The sequence below is a fragment of the Oratosquilla oratoria genome, chromosome 13 (assembly GCF_046742065.1).
Source record: "Oratosquilla oratoria isolate Oo_2021 chromosome 13, ASM4674206v1, whole genome shotgun sequence".
NCBI lineage: Eukaryota > Metazoa > Arthropoda > Malacostraca > Stomatopoda > Squillidae > Oratosquilla > Oratosquilla oratoria.
Window position 1 is genome coordinate 23,975,442 of NC_134789.1, and position 17,500 is coordinate 23,992,941.

A 17,500-nucleotide genomic window follows, 5' to 3' on the forward strand; every position below is an offset into this window, starting at 1 on the left:
CAAGCTAGCCGCGGCATAAATAATGTTGAACTCGGCTGACGAACGGGATTTGGAGGGTATTGCCTCTTCTTGGCATCAGCAGAGCCCTTGTTATTGTCCCTTTTTTTTTTTTTTTTTTTTTTTGCAAAGTCTTGTTTTTTTTCTCGAGATTCTTTTGTGCAGTCACTGCCCCCTTTCCCCTCCCTCTTCCCCAGCCCGCTGGTATTTGTTTGTTTGTTATACATGTGCAATCATTGGTCTATTTATTGCCTTTTGATTTATTTGTTATTCTTCTTGTGATTGCAGGTCGACCATCGGCGCCCTGTCCTCGTTCCTGGACGCTTTTCAGCGCATCGCCGATGCCGCCACCAGCACGCGAGGTCAGTCAGTCAGTCAGTTCGTATAAATCCTCGCACCCTCTTCATCCTCGCACCCTCTTCATCCTCGCACCCTCTTCATCCTCGCACCCTCTTCATCCTCGCTAACCTCACTCCAGCACACACTATCCCCACTCTGTCTTCACCTCCAACCCTATTTCCACCCCAAATCTCGCTATCCTCACCCCAACCCCCGCTCTCCTCACCCCAACCCCCGCTATCCTCACCCCAACCCCCGCTATCCTCACCCCAACCCCCGCTATCCTCACCCCAACCCCCGCTATCCTCACCCCAACCCCCGCTCTCCTCACCCCAACCCCCGCTATCCTCACCCCAACCCCGCTATCCTCACCCCAACCCCGCTATCCTCACCCCAACCCCGCTATCCTCACCCCAACCTCCGCTATCCTCACCCCAACCTCCGCTATCCTCACCCCAACCTCCGCTCTCCTCACCCCCACCCCCGCTATCCTCACCCCAACCCCGCTATCCTCACCCCAACCTCCGCTATCCTCACCCTAACCCCCGCTATCCTCACCCCAACCCCGCTATCCTCACCCCAACCTCCAGTTTACTCGCACCAACTCCTCCTTAAACTGTCCTCACCCCGTACTAACATTGCCTTCACCCCATCCTTAGATTATATCGTTGCACTCTTCACCCTGCTCTGGAACCATCCTCACCCTACCTCACACTACAACCCTTTTTAACCATCCCCACCCGTCTGAAATCCTACCATCACCAAAACCCTACATCAGTCCTTCCCCTCCTCTCACGTCACCCCATCTACCCCGTCACCCCATTAGCGTTCCACTTTACACCATCTCCCCTTCAGCCCATCCTTACCCCCCGCTCCTCCATACGTACACCTGCATGCATGCAGCCTAGCAACACCTTGGTTCCTAATGACAGGTGTGTAAGGGCAGCCCCGGGGGAGGGGGGGAGGGGGGAAACTAATAAAGCAAAGCGGAACTCTCCAATGCAAGCTTGAAGGACCATAACTGAATGAAATCGACAGGCGGTTGTAAGAATAAAACGTATGAATATATTAGTGTTGTGTGGTCCCTTTCAATAGTTGTGGTATTAACACGCTGTATTGACTCGGTGCTTGTTGTCCACCCATGCCATACGGTTCCGTCAATGTTATCACCACAATGTCAATAATGGCGTGCAATGCGGACAACAGCGCTGTGTGATCGAGCGTATTGGGGGTTGCTTTAATCACGATGGACCGTTGGTCTCGACGGGCGGAAGGTTCCTCTCGGCTGAATAAAATCGCCTGGCGGCAGGCAGGGAAGGTTGCAAGTCAGGTTCACCAGAGTCGAGGGCGACTTTGTGCAGAACGGTCGCCGGCTGCAATGCACGGCGCTGGATTTGTCGTTGTCGTCGTCGTCAACGTTGTCGTCCTCATCGTTGTCTTCGTCGTCGTCATCATTGTCTTCGTCGTCATCATTATCTTCGTCGTCCTCATCATTTTCTCCGTCGTCGTTGGCGTCATGTCTTTGTCGTCTTCATCATTGTCTTCGTCGTTGTCATCATTATCTTCGTCGTCCTCTACATTGTCTTCGTCGTCGTTATCATTGTCGTCGTCGTCATCATCATCATCATCATTGTCTTCGTTGTCGTCATCATTATCTTCGTCGTCCTAGTCATTGTGTTCGTCGTCCTAGTCATTGTGTTCGTCGTCGTCATTATCTTCGTCCTTGTCATTGTGTTCGTCGTCGTCATTATCTTCGTCGTCCTCATCATTGTCTTCGTCGTCGATGTCATTGTCGTCGTCGTCGTTATCATCATCATTGTCTTCGTCGTCATCATTGTATTCGTCATCATCATTGCCTTCGTCGTCGTCGTCGTCACCATGGTAGTCACTGTCATCGTCGCCCTCGTCGTCGTCGTCGCCATCGCCATCATCGCTATCGTCGAATATGTCGTCGTCGTCATCTTCGGCATCCCTGTTATCGTCTATCGACCCATGAGGAAACGTCGGTCCGTCTTGTCAGCGTCAGTCAGCACCTTGTCATGTCACCTGAACAGCCCCTCCAGCATCCTGGGCTTTCACCACCCGAGCCACGTGCACCCACCCCTCCCCCACCTTACCCGTCACCACCACACAATCAGATCCACTCGCTATTTCATTTCCTCCATATTGTGAGAAGCATTTTACCACCATTTTATCTTGATCACCCTGTCTTCTCTCTCAACACCATTACTCCATTGCTATATCTTCTATCCATTACCTTGTTTTCCCCATTACCATTGTCCAATTACCATATATTCTTCCTCGTTACCATTTCACCATTACTAAGTTTTCATCACCAGGTCTTCACAGTCTCCCCCTTCACGGACTCCCTCTTCACGGACCCCCCTTCACGGACTCCCCCCCCTTCACGGACTCCCCCCCTTTCACGGACTCCCCCCCTTCACGGACTCCCCCCCTTCACGGACTCCCCCCCTTCACGGACTCCCCCTTCTCGGACTCATTCACGGACTCCCCCTCTTCACGGACTCCCCCTCTTCACGGACTCCTTCACGGACTCCCCCTTCACGGACTCCCCCTTCACAGACTCCCTCTTCACGGACTCCCTCTTCACGGACTCCCCCTCCACGGACTCCCCCTCCACGGACTCCTCCTTCACGGACTCCCTCATCACGGACTCCCTCATCACGGACTCCCCCTTCACGGACTCCCTCTTCACGGACTCCCTCTTCACGGGCTCCCCCTTCACGGGCTCCCCCTTCTCGGGCTCCCTCATCACGGACTCCCCCTTCACGGACTCCCTCTTCACGGACTCCCTCTTCACGGACTCCCCCTTCACGGACTCCCCCTTCTCGGACTCCCTCTTCACGGACTCCCTCTTCACGGACTCCCCCTTCTCGGGCTCCCCCTTCTCGGACTCCCTCCTCACGGACTCCCCCCTTCTTGGACTTCCCCTTCTTGGACTCCCCCTGCATCCTCTACCCCTTCATCCTCTCCCCCTTCACCGTCACATTTCCATGGTCATCTCCCGCATCACATTTCTGGTCCAATTCTCTTTTTTTCTTCTTCTCCCGTTGTTTCTTCCTCCTATTGTCTCGTCTCTCTGCAGCTAGTATCACCACCACCACCACCACCAGTGCCTCCACCAGTGCCTCCACCGCCATCTCTACCACCACCACCACCGCCGTCGCTAACAATACCACCACGACTTTCGTCACTATCACCACCACCACAGTTAACACAGTTACCCCCACCATCTTAATTACCACAATTACCACCGCTATCTAACCGCCCCCACCACCACCAACGCTACCAGCACCAACACCAAGACCACAATTACCACTGTAATTACCACCACCCACCGTTTCCTGCCTCGCAGCCATGTCGTCTCCCAGCAGCCATATCTTCCATCGGTGTCAGTTCCTTTTTTCCGTCCTGCCCCCTCCCTCTTCCCCTTCCTCTGCTCTTTTCCCCTTCCCTGCTACTATTGTGTTCTCTCCTTTTACTTCATTCCACCTCCTTCCGATTTCCCCCCGTTTTCTCACCTCCGCCCTCCCTCAACAAAATTGCCCTCACAAGTTCCATCTCCCTTTCTTCAGCCACCACCGATGCGCGTCCCTTTCTAACCCGTCGGTTTTTCGAAGGGGGAATCAAATTGCCTACTAATAGGTGGAACACGCACGCGTGCACACACACACACACACACACACACACACACACACACGCACGCACGCACGCACGCACACACACACGCGCGCACACATACACACACACACACATACACACATACACACACACACACACACATACATACACACACATACATACATACATACATACATACATACATACATACACAAACATACATATATATTCACATGTTCAATCACACGCTTGAACCACACTCCTACGCAGACACGCAAGCGCATACGAGCGTACAAACAATGACTACTTGCACTTGGATCAGGTTGCAAAGAATGCCGTCCACAACGAGGTCGAATACAATGTAACGATAATAAAAACACATAATTGCTAGACATTACAACATATTGCTTGCAAATGATTAGGTCGTACTACATTCTATCTCCCTCGCTGGAAGTTTATTCCTTTTATTAAGTGCACACTTTCCAGAGCTGTTTCTGCTTGATTAAATCTGGGCTTTGGCAATTTGGGACCTTCTAGTTATTATTGTGAAAATACTAACCAGACCACTGTTATTCGGTGTTCATCGGACGCAATGAAGAATTCATATTCGTAAAGCTTTGGATCTGTAAGAGATGGATGTTGCTTCCACTCGGTAGTTTGTAGTGTTAAATTGACTTGCAGGGTTCAATCACCTTGTTAAACTCTTCGCTAACGAGTTGAACGAGATGTCCTCAGGGCAGCCATAATAGAAGGATAATTAGCCTCCGCCGCGGAAGGCGCTCGGATCAATGGCTTCATCCGCTGTCGTCATTTGTGTGCAGTCGTATGTGGAGTGTACAGGAAAACGCCTCGCCTTCTTTCTCTTTCTCCCTGAGTTCGAAGGCCTTTCCTTCGGCAGAATATGGAAATTTGGTGGTTTCTCTGCTAAGCTTGTAAGTCGTAACTGACGGGGTAATCAGAACGGGTTTAATCCTTTCGCCCCGGACGGGATTTCACTCGGTTGAATAGAATTGGCTGGCGACATACAGGATCAAGGAACGAGTCACCAGACGAAGTAATGTACACTTACTTTGTGAACTTAGCACACATTGTTGCAAAATTGTGCTGAATACGAGTGTATGCATTGACTTTAAAATATGCAGCCGAGATAGAAAATGTGCAACTTAGGAATTGCACACAAATGTTGAATTCTAAGTCGGGGGAGAGTCAAGTTGCAGGATTGTATATACAATTGTGAAGATGCAGCGAGACACTGGAAGGAGCATCTGATACTCTCGACATTTTGTGTGCAACAGTGACATGCGAGCCTTGTTTATGTTTTTTACCTTTTCTAGACCTTGGCCGAAGTATGCAATAAAGATAAAACAGCTCGATGCATTTGCAGAAATGTCGACATCCTTGTCGTCGTCGTTGCTCTTGAGGTTTCGTTGCCGCGATGACGTCACGATACTTTCCCGCTGAGCCTCCACGCGTGACGACGACGACGACGACGCGGCTGCGTTGAGCGCTCCCCGCCTGGTCGACAGTCCTCCCCATCTCCATCCCCGTCCTCAACTTTATCCTCATTTTCATCCTCATCCTCTTTATCCTCATCCTCTCTATCCTCATCCTCTTTATCCTCATCGTTCCCATTCTAAGCTGCTTCATTTTTCTTCCCTCCCCCTTGGCCCTCCCACTTCCCCCCCCCCCGACACACACACTTGTGGTCACCTACCAGTCGGCCATTGCAGCAAAGCATCCTTTGTCTCTGCGTAATCGCCCGATATTTCCTTTGTGCGGGCGAATGTATCAGTCTCGCACATAACGCTGTGCTAAGGAGACTAATAAAATCTCCTGGGGGCAGTCGGAATAGAAGGAAACGTACCACCTCATCACAAGGTTCCGTTCTCATCCACAGGTCACCCTGCTGATGCTGTTCCGCTACACCTTTCTTAACTAAAACAACTTTACATCTCCAAACCTTCACCCCGTTACGTTCCGTTGCACATCAAACCGTTACGCTTCGTTACAATTTCAAACCGTTACACTTCGTTACCATTTCAAACCGTTACACCTCACAATCCCATTAGACTTTCACCCAAATTATATTGTCACCTCTTACCCCGTCGATATGCCCACTCCCCTCCCGTTACACCCTCGTACGTTTACAGCCCCCGTCATACTTTCTCACGCACCCGTCACAGCCTTTCTCATCTCCGTTACGCTCTTCCTTCGTCATACCATCACCCGTTACATCCCTCACCCTATTACGTCACACTTCCAGTAACATATCCATACACATGTCTACTCCGTACTTGATGTTCCAAGGCCAGTCTACCTGGAAGCTTTCCCTCGCATGGTAAGCTTTCACCACATGACACCCCCTGTTGCCACAGTACACCTTGAACACCCCGCCCCGCTCTTCGTGCAAATCACCATCCACCCTCCCTCCCCCTCCCTCCCCTCCTTCCCCCTCCTTCCCCCTCCCTCCCCCTCCTTCCCCCTCCTTCGTCCCTGACAAGAGTGATGGTCAAGACTCCGTTGGAGAACAAAATGACGCATTTCCCGTTGTTTCCAAGTGCTTTGTGTGTGTGTGTGTGTGTGTGTGTGTGTGTGTGTGCGCGCGTGTGCGTGTGTGTGTACGTGTACGTGTGTGTGCATCTGTGTGCGTGTGCATCTGTGTACGTGTGCATGCGTGTACGTGTGCATGCGTGTTTGTGGGTGTGTGTATGTGTACACACAAATGGAATATGTATAGAGAAAGAGATTCACACGAAGTGTCTCGTCTCTCTCTTCCGCCGATCAACCTTTGTTGTAAATTCATTTTTCGATTCGACTATTTCCGCTTTGGCTTTTTTCCCAAAAATTGATGTATCTGTACAGAAACCCGTGTTTCTCGATATCCTCGAGGCGGCTTATCCTTTTCAGATTTTTTTCCCTTGACCTCGTGTTGCTCTTCAGTCCAAAAAAGATCTTCGCTGTCAATTTTATCTACATCTTTCATTGGTCCGAGCACAGCAATAACCCTAATTCTTCTTTCTTCCTGTTAATCTGGGATTTTTTTTTCATTGTATTCTTTTATATATTTAACCTTTTTGTATGGGAACCTCTACGCTACTTCATATTCTAATCTGGGACAGATCAGGTTCACAGTTTTTTTCATCTCCGGCCATGAATTGAAATTAGTTCCTTATGTTCAACAGCGTGTCTGTGTGTACGCGTGAATGTGTTTGTGTTCATGAGCATAAATTTAACTCGTTCACTGTTGCAGGATTGATCCAATCTTGTAATATTTCTTAATTTTTTCCCTGACTTCATCTGTCACTCTTTAAATTCTGTGAATGCTCCAGGGTTATCTCGTTTCTTTGCAGATTTGCACGCGTTCGTGTCTAATAAGCATTTGTGTAAACGTTTTTTTAGCGCCCGTCCACGCTTGTTGTCGGCAAGTGACGAGAAGGAAGAAACGCGGGTCATATCGGCCGCACCTTCCCTCTGGGAAACATGATTTTGAACAGATCCGGGGCCTCGATTCGTCCGGTTTGTCACATCTTGGCCTCAAGCATGGACGCTCACTTGCCTTTCCCAGATTCTCTTTAGTGAGATAGCGAGTGCTTGTGAGGGCGTTGTTCAAGATGTCTGTGCACGCGCGAGTGTGAGTGCATGATTGCATGACCATGTGTTTTGAAATGGGAAGAGAAACGTGAATTTATAACGACATGAATATCTAAGAGGGAACGTGAAAGCGCACGAAAGCTGAAGCGTACAGGCAACACATACACAAAGCGAGTATATATGCATTGATCATACCCACTCAGGTGCAGACGCGCGAGCGCACGTCGTGTGTGTGTGTATTGGGTGGGGTGTATGCATAGTATGGAATATGTATGTTGACATATTGGTAGATTGTGGTTAGCAAACATAGAGAAAGCTGTTTAGGTTTCATTTCCTTGTTGACATGTGGGGAGATGATGCCTGACGGGGATGAAGGCGCTGCCTGGGAACCTGGGAGCAAGACGGTACGGCCAACTTGCGTCAGGAGGTGCTGAGGTGCGGCTGCGGTCGTCTCACCTTTGCCCTGTGCGCTCGGACTTCCAGGGCAAATCGCCAGAGACTGTTGGGTTCGAACGTGGTTCCGCGTCATATCAAATCGTTCGAAATTAATCCGCCTCTGAGCACATGCGCCCAATCCAATGTGTGTGTGTGTGTGTGTGTGTGTGTGTGTGTGTGTGTGTGAGTGTGTGTGTGTGAGTGTGTGTGTGTGTGTGTGTGTGTGTGAGTGTGTGTGTGTGTGTGTGTGTGTGTGTGTGTGTGAGTGTGTGTGTGTGTGTGTGTGTGTGTGTGTGTGTGTGTGTGTGTGTGTGAAAATATGTATGAGGGAGAGGCGTGGCGTGGCGTCTGAGACGTGTATAGGTACAAGAAGTCGTGGAGGAAGGAAGTGAGATTACGTAAGCACTGGATGGAGAGTGAATAGACCAATGAAGAATTCGGACGAAGGTTGAATGAGTCTTCTACTGTACCTGGGGCGGGGGGGGGGGCGATGCAGGAAGAGGAGGAGGAGGAGGAAAAGGAAAAGGAAGAGGTTGCCTCGGATGTGCTTTGGAAGTTGAGGGTTGTTGACTGAGCAGATTGCCGTGGTTAGAGGAATTCCCAACTATGGAAGGAATTTTTGATAGACCTCTCCTCTCCTTTTCTCTTCTCTCTCCTCTCCTCTCCTCTCTCTCTCTCTCTCTCTCTCTCTCTCTCTCTCTCTCTCTCTCTCTCTCTCTCTCTCTCTCTCTCTCTCTCTGTGCGTGTGTGTGTGTGTGCGTGTGTGTGTGTGTGTGTGTGTGTGTGTGTGTGTGTGTGATTCACCTTGGTCTTGGTCTTTGGATCACGTGTTGGATTCGTGATCGACAGCTATTTCCCTCCCGGAAGAGAGCTCAGAGCTCGTATGACCGATCTATGGGTAACGCTATGACCTTACACACACACACACACACACACACACACACACACACACACACACACACACACACACACACACACACACACACACACACACACACACACACACAACTCCCCGCCCACGAGAGTCAGAGTAACGACCCGAAGCGCAGCGTTAGCGAAATAATTTCGGCCCTGGGCAGGATTCGAACCAGGTACTGCCGGTACCACCGTACTGGCAGTCCAGTACTCTATCAACTGCAACACCGAGTCGTGTGTGTGTGTGCGTGCGTGCGTGTGTGTGTATGCGCGCGTGCAACAAAGCTACCAGGGGTGCGCGCACGCACACAAGAAATTCAATTTAGGTTTTTCGTGAAGTAGAAGGAAGAGTATACTAATTACGTTCCAACTATGCAGAGGAAATACTTAGGGTAAGCAAAGTTTGTGTTTGTGACAAAAGTTCTTCTCGCACGTGCGGTCCAGGTCCTGAAGTCGTCGCCTACCTCGACCTCCCCTGACCATCTGGACGGGTCAGCTGGCGGAAGGCCCGAGATGGGCCCACCGACCTCCCACCCCCCTCCTTCCCCAAGGCTGGTTCAGGTGGTTCATGACTCATCTCTCACCTTGGCCGGTCCAGTTTTAGCGTTTTTTGTCGGTTGAAGCACTCCGAGGTACTTCGGGGTGACCCACTTGGGGCCGCGGTGTTCCCACGGAGATGAATGAAATGGGCTGGACGCAGCAGCAAAGAAAGGAAAAGTGCTACCTCGTACGTAAAGGGCTCATCGAGATCAATTGTAACCTCTTCGCTAACGATGTGATGCCAGGGAGGTGAATGAAAGGGTCTGTTGTAGCAAGTTAAAAAGAATGAGTGAAACTCTGTATGAAAGGGTGTCACGTTCCTAAAATTTTACGCTGAACCCCCGCCTCGTGTATCTCCAGCTCCCTCCTTTATAGCCTTAGCCCCTCCTCTTTGTATCTTTATCCCCGCCGCCTTAAGCTCATTGGTGGTTGCACTTTAATTTGAAAGTACTCCAACGATATCTCTTGAACCTTTTGGCCTCCTTCCCTTCGAAGCCGCCTGACGGTCACATGTGTACCGAAGACGGAAGCCCATCACAGTGATTCAATCACATAAAGTTCACATTATGGCAGCATCATTGTTATAAATGCGCCTGATTGGCAATTGTAACTCGAACGTTCTTTGTAACAGCCAGTGAGACGCATTTGTGAAGAAGCTGTTGCATCAACGTGAGGTCTCTGACAGTCGTTGGGACGAACTATACTGTTTCATCGGATCTTGAAAAGCCAAGTCCAATTGGGTTTGTTCGTGGGCGAAACACAGGAAGACTGGTTTGGGCATTTGATCCAGATCCCTATCAATCCGTTGACGGACAAAGGATTCCTTCATCAAAATAAAATCGGCTGGTGACAGCCAAAATAAAACTTTAAGTTGACCGTGGTAGGAAACCGGTTGAATCAGGACGTGAAGTCGATCTAACTTGACTCCACTCCCTACCCCCCCTCCTTCCTCCTTCCTTCTCCCTCCTCCCTCCTCCCTCCTCCCACCTCCCACCTCCCTCCTCCCTCCTTCCTCAGCACATATACACACGGTCATATAAACCTGACGCATCAGAGGCATTCATAACTGGTAGCAAAGAGACGCATAATTAATCGGACGGCTCGTGCCTTCACCCGATAATAACAGTAAAGAGAAACCCGCGAACACAAAAGATTTGCCACATACCGACAACAGCCAGTATCACATTGCGTGCTACTGTGTCAGGTTTATTTGTCCGCTGCTGTACTCGAGTATGTAAACGAGACGTACAACATGCGGGCGCATATAAACCTTTGGTTGGCCCTCTTCTTCACCACCAACATAACCTTCACAACCACAGCAGACCGTCCCAGCATTAGTCTGGGAGATGTATGTATATTGCTTGTGTATGTATATTGCTTGTGTATGTGTCTGTGTACATGTTTATACGTGTATATGTGTATATGTATATTTGTATATATGTAATTTATATATATAATCATAAGTATATTATATATATATATATATATATACATTACATATGTGTGTGTGTGTGTGTGTGTGTGTGTGTGTGTGTGTGTGTGTGTGTGTGTGTGTGTTTGATTTCGTTTAATGTCACGAAACTTCGTCCTCTCAGGGCGAGGGCGGAGTCCCTAATACGAACTCGCCTGCCGCCACGCAGCCTCGAACTGCCCCCACTCTAGACTCTAGCCCCAATTAGCAGCGCTGTAATACATACACAATGTTCTTCCTGACACCTCAGTTACGCATTTCTGCAGGGGAAAGGGGCAACTTAAGCTCATGGTCATGTACGTAGATTTATTAATTAAAGTCCCTGGAATTTGTGCGGAGGGGGATGCATATATATAAGGCCAAATGTCTCGCTACATAGTATGTCCAGTATGCAGCTTTTGAAAAATGTTTTCACTCCTGTTTGTTTAAATCACAGAATGAAAAAAATGAATAAAAAGTCTGGTAAAATGCACTGTGGACCCTGTGCACATATTTGCACATGTGTAACAAGCGCTGGCGTTGTTCATTTGTTCTTGTATTTGTATACTATTTTCAATCAATATAGGTCGTCACAATTCTTCCTGCAACCCCACCCTACCCCCTACATACACACACCGCACATTTCGTTTGATATATTGTTCTTCCCCAATCCCATTTTTCTCGCACCGACATCTCCATCTGTATCACGTTCCTTTATGTGCATTGTTTTACTCCATCGCTCTGTATTCTCTGTTGTCCCTTCCTCTTTCTTCCCACCTTTGAGCGGCAAGTCGCCCTCGCTAGCCTGCCTGCCTGCCGGAGTCCCATTCACTCTGTTCCTGCGTGCAAACCATCTTAACTAAGCTCTTTTTGTCACGGATTCCGCACTCGCTTTTCAGTTCCGCATGTTTCTCATATGTCTCTGTTGACATTCTATCTGCATACCCTAGGCTGCACATTCTCACAGTGTAGCTGCAGCGCTTTTACCCTGTTTCCGTAGGCTTCTCTCAGGGTCCCCAACAACGCGTGGGTTTGTCTGACTGAGTTTGTGTAGGCGCGTTTTAACATTCACGTTTGGGCTTCTCTGTAAACGTACGTGTGCGTGTGTGTGTGTGTGTGTGTGTGTGTGTGTGTGTGTGTGTGTGATTCACCATGGTCTTGGATCACGTGTTGGACTCGTGATCGACAGCTATTTCCCTCCCAGAAGAGAGCTCAGGCCTCATACATGACCGATCTATGGGTAATGCTGTGACCTTACACGCGCACACAACCCAACTCCTAGCCCACGAGAGTTGGATTAACGACTCGCAGCGCAGCGATACTGAAATTATTTCAGCCCTGGGAGGGATTCGAAACCGGACCGCCGTAATGGCGGCCGGGAACTCTACCAACTGCGCCATCGAGAGAGTGTGTGTGTGTGTGTGTGTGTGTGTGTGTGTGTGTGCGTGTGTGCGTGCGTGTGTGTGTGTATATATGCGTGTTTGCACAGATATGCAGTAGACCAGTCCAAAACAACTGCTTACGTCCGCCCATATTACCGTTGACCTTGGCCAGGTAGTTCTTTCTCGGCGCGGCGTTCCGGCAAGTTGTCCCGTGTGCTGCGCGCGTTCCCCTGTGGTGAGATCGGAGTGTGTTTTAGTGCCAACCTCTGACATAATTCGGTTTAGCTCGGCTCGTAATTGGCCGTAAATTCTGTGCATGCGACCTCGCGTTTGGAAAATAATGGCTGCATTTTAGACTCCGCATGAATATGCATTGGTTTTAGCGTTAGCATATTTGTGTCTACGTATTTTTTACTCGAATGTGGTGAATGTTTCCTAATAAGTATTGATGCGCATTGTGGTTGCAAGAATTTATCTTGCGGCGACCCTGCTGCTGCTGACGGAGTTGTAGAGCCAGTTTGGTGCAGTCTTGAGCTGCAGTTGGATTACCTTTACTTGTTTGGTGCGTTTCATATAGCTTTTTCTTTTCGACGTTCATTTCGGCTTTTATTTTTAACATGTTTTCTGTCGTCCATCTGTACTATTATCTATTGCATTAATTTGTTATTTTTCCCATAATTCTTACACACACACACACACACACACACACACACACACACACACACACACACACACACACTATTTGTTGGCGCATTGGTAGCGTTCGCGGCCGCCACTACGGCGGTCTGGGTTCGAATCCCGCCCAAGGCTGAAATAATTTCAGTATCGCTGCCCTGCAAGTCGTTACTCCAACTCTCGTGGGTGGGGAGTTGGGTGTATGTGTGTGTGTGTGCGTGTGATGTCACAGCATTACCCATAGATCGGTCATATATGAGCTCTGAGCTCTCTTCTGGGAGGGAAATGCTGTCGATCACGAGGGAAATGCTGTCGATCACGAATCCAACACGTGATCCAAGACCATGGTGAATCACACACACACACACACACACACACACACACACACACACACACACACACACACACACACACACACACACACACACACACGTACGTTGAAATCCAGAGACATCTTAGGAGCTTATCCAGAGACCGAATGTCAGCCCCACGGGGCTGATACTTGCAGGAATACATGGAGATGACGGGATGACGTGTATTGTTAAATATGGGCAGAAAGGGAGACGATTCTCTTAGCCGTCCATCTTTCAGGACTACCAAAGTCAGGTACCCAATACGAGTTCCAAGAAGCAGGCAGCAAGAAAGATTTGCAGGTGGAAGTTAGACAGATTTAAAGCTTCAACAGCCAACGAGGGCACCATCGAGGTCATAGAATGTCATTAGTCAGATATCATTAGCGAATCAGCGGAGAAAGTAGTACAGAAAGCATTAGAAATTGTTGAATGTGTGTGTGGGGGGGGGTGAGTGTGTGTGGGGGGGTGAGTGTGGGGGGTTGAATGTGGGTGGGTGAATGTGTGTGTGTATGTGTGTGTGTGTGGGTGGGTGAGTGGGTGTGGGTGAATGTGGGTGTGGGGGTGAGTGGGGGGTGAATGTGTGTGTGTGTGTGTGCGTGCGTGCGTGCGCGCCCGCGTTCGTGGGTGAATGGGTGAGTGAACGTTTGTGTATGAGTGTGTGTGTGCGCGCGCACGCGTTCGTGCGTGCATGCATGCCTGTGTCAATATGTATATATTGTGTATGTGTGTGTGTATATATATATATATAATATGTATATATATATATATATATATATATATATATATATATATATATGACGTAAGTAGAAGGAAAAACAGGAGTCTTAGTCTGAGTTTATTTCCTGAATAAGACTTCTGTGTTTTCTACTCAACTTACGTCAACCTGTCAGAATGTCTCAATATATATATATATATATATATATATATATATATATATATATATATATGTATATATATGTGTGTGTGTGTATATATATGTGTGTGTGTGTATATATATGTGTGTGTATATATATATATATGTGTATATATATGTATGTATGTATGCATATATTCGCAGGTATATATATGTATGCATGTATGTGTATAATATATATATATATATATATATATATATATATATATATATATAAATACACATACAGTACATGTGCCAGTTGTTTAATTTTCCTGGATATTCATTACCCCAATGCCACGAAAGAGGGTGGGGCTGGGGAGGGAAATCGAATAACCTGGTGAGAGCCAGAATAGATCTAAAAGTCTCGCCCGGATTGTGGATGCCAATCGTCGTCACGGAGAGGAAGAGAACAGTCTGGCGGCACCCGCTACGGAACGGGGGAGGAATCATATGGTCTGGACGTGGATGGATGTTGCATGCAGCACTCTGCCCGGCTATCGATTCGATTCTGAAGCTGAATGTCGTCAGCTTGTTTTTGTCCTTGAGTTGGTTTGTGCGTGTGTGAGTGCGTGCGTGCGTGCGTCCCCTTTTGAATGAGTGTGCGCGGCCGGCGGGGTGAGCGAGATTCTGGCTTCGGCTAATATGGTGTGGTGAAAGCGGTGGTGAAGAGTGGTGAGGGTCGCTGTCGTCGTTGTCGTGGCCGTGGTGTGCGTGGTGATGGGTGGGGACTAGTGGTGATAAGGGGGCTAGTGGTGATGAGAGGGCTGGTGGTGACGAGGGAGGTGATGGTGATGAGGTTGCTGATGGTGATGAGGTTGCTGATGGTGATGAGAGGGTTGGAGGTGGTAGATTGGACGGTGGTGGTGATGAGGATGGTATTAATGGTGGTATCGGCGATGGTGGTGGTGGTGGTGACGGTGACGGTGACTGGTGGTGGTGATGAATGCGGTGGCAGGAACAGAGGCGGCAGTAATGGCGGTGGAGCGACGCCGTGACAACGTTAATGACAAACGATGATGATGAGCCTGGTCGTTGGGGCGCTGATAGGGTGAGATGATAATATGGAGTACTCAAGAGATTTCGTCGTTATTATTTTTCACCATCTTGTTATTATATTTTCTTAATACTGCATATGGTTTTGTTGTGATTGTTTTTATTATATTGTTGTCGTTGTCGTTTTTGGAAATTGTCTGTCTGTGATGAAATGGCAAACTCCATGTGATTTCCTTGTGCAAATAGAGGAGGAGGAAGGAGGGAGAGGGGGGTGGAGGGAGAAGGAGGGAGAGGGGGACGGAGAGAGGGAGGAAGGCGGGGAGGGGGAGAGGGCTGTGTTCAGGTGACACAATTCAGCCATATGATTAAGCATTGTACTGGCGTCTACGTTGATCTCTTATATTGCCAGGAGACTGGCCCTGGACACTCCTGCCCGTATAAGCTGCGAGTGCTGGATATACAGTATGTATGTACATATCGCTCTGTCTTGAGTTGCTACTCTTCAATTCATCCCCCCTCTCCCTCTCCTCCCTCTCCCCCCTCTCTCTCCCCTCTCCTCCCCTCTCCCTCTTCCCCTCCCCTTCCCCCTCCCCTCCCCCTCTCCCCCTCTCCCCTTCCCCCTCTCCCTCTCCCCTCCCCCCTCTCCCTCTCCCCTCCCCCCCTCTCCCTCTCCCCTCCCCTTCCCCCTCTCCCTCTCCCTCCCCTTCCCCCTCTCTCCTTCCCCCTCTCTCCTTTCCCTTCTCCCTCTCCCCCTCTCTCCCTCTCACCCCATCTTTCCCTTCCCCTTTCCCTCTCTCCCCCTCTTTCCCTCCCCCTTTCCCCCTCTCCGTCCCCCTTTCCCCCTCTCCCCCTTTCCCCCTCTCTCCCCCCTTTCCCCCTCTTTCCCTCCCCTTTCCCCCCTCTTTCCCTCCCCCTTTCCCCCTCTTTCCCTCCCCCTTTCCCCCTCTTTCCCTCCCCCTTTCCCCCTCTCTCCCCCTTTCCCTCTCACCCCATCTTTTCCTTTCCCTCTCTCCCCATCTTTCCCTCCCCATTTCCCCCTCTCCCTCCCCCTTTCCCCCTCTCCCTCCCCCTTTCCCCCTCTCCCTCCCCCTTTCCCCCTCTCCCTCCCCCTTTCCCCCTCTCCCTCCCCCGTTCCCCCTCTCCCTCCCCCTTTCCCCCTCTCCCCCCCCCTTTCCCCCTCTCCCTCCCCCTTTCCCCCTCTCCCTCCCCTTTCCCCCTCTTTCCCTCCCCTTCTTTCCCTCCCCCTCTTTCCTTCCCCTTTCCCCTCTTTCCCTCCCCCTTTCACCTTTCCCTCCCCCGTTCAACCTCTTTCCCTCCCCCTTTCCCCCTCTCCCTTCCCTTTCCCCCTCTCCCTTCCCTTTCCCCCTCTCCCCCTTTCCCCTCTCCCCCTCTCCCTTCCCTTCCCCCCTCTCCCCTTTCCCCCTCTCCCTTCCCTTTCCCCCTCTCCCCTTTCCCCCTCTCCCCTGTGTCTCCCTTTCCCCCTCTCCCCTGTGTCTCCCTTTCCCCCTCTCCCCTGTGTCTCCCTTTCTCCCTCCCCCTCTCCCCTTTCCTCTCCCCTTTCCCTCTCCCCTTTCCCCCATCTCTCTCCCCTTCCCCCATCTCCCCTTCCCTCTCCCCTTTCCTCTCCCCTTTCCCTCTCCCCTTTCCCCCATCTCTCTCCCCTTCCCCCATCTCTCTCCCCTTATCCCATCTCTCTCTTTTTTCCCCTTCTCCCTCTCCCCTTCCCCCTCCCTCTCCCATTCCCCCCCTCTCCCCTTCCCCCCTCCCTCTCCCCTTCCCCCCTCCCTCTCCCCTTCCCCCCTCCCTCTCCCCTTCCCCCCTCCCTCTCCCCTTCCCCCTCCCTCTCCCCTTCCCCCTCCCTCTCCCCTTCCCCCTCCCTCTCCCCTTCCCCCTCCCTCTCCCCTTCCCCCTCCCTCTCCCCTTCCCCCTCCCTCTCCCCTTCCCCCCTCCCCTCCCCTCCCACTTCCCCCCTCCCTCTCCCCTTCCCCCCTCCCTCTCCCCTTCCCCCCCCACTCTCCCCTTCCCCCCTCCCCCTCCCCGTCCCCCCTCCCTCTCCCCTTCCCCCCTCCATCTCCCCTTCCCCCTCTTCCTCTCCCCTTCCCCTCTTCCTCTCCCCCTCTCCCCTTCCCCCTCTTCCTCTCCCCCTCTCCCCTTCCCCTCTTCCTCTCCCCCTCTCCCCTTCCCCTCTTCCTCTCCCCCTCTCCCCTTCCCCCTCTACCTCTCCCTTCTCTCCCTCTCCCCCTTTCCCCCTTTTCATTTCATCCCCCTCTCCCTCCCCCCCTTCTCTTTCCTT

At 50.6% G+C, this 17,500-nt stretch overlaps 1 protein-coding gene across 7 annotated transcripts in view; it reads left to right on the top strand.

The window, feature by feature from the left end:
- The window catches only part of LOC143032354 (uncharacterized), a 315,811-nt gene that overhangs the window by 136,434 nt on the left and 161,877 nt on the right, over positions 1-17,500 (top strand). For all 7 annotated transcript variants that reach the window (XM_076196960.1, XM_076196966.1, XM_076196963.1 and 4 more), the window contains exon 3: positions 286-359. In XM_076196960.1, the coding sequence (XP_076053075.1) occupies positions 286-359 (74 nt within the window). The remainder of the gene's footprint in view (positions 1-285; positions 360-17,500) is intronic.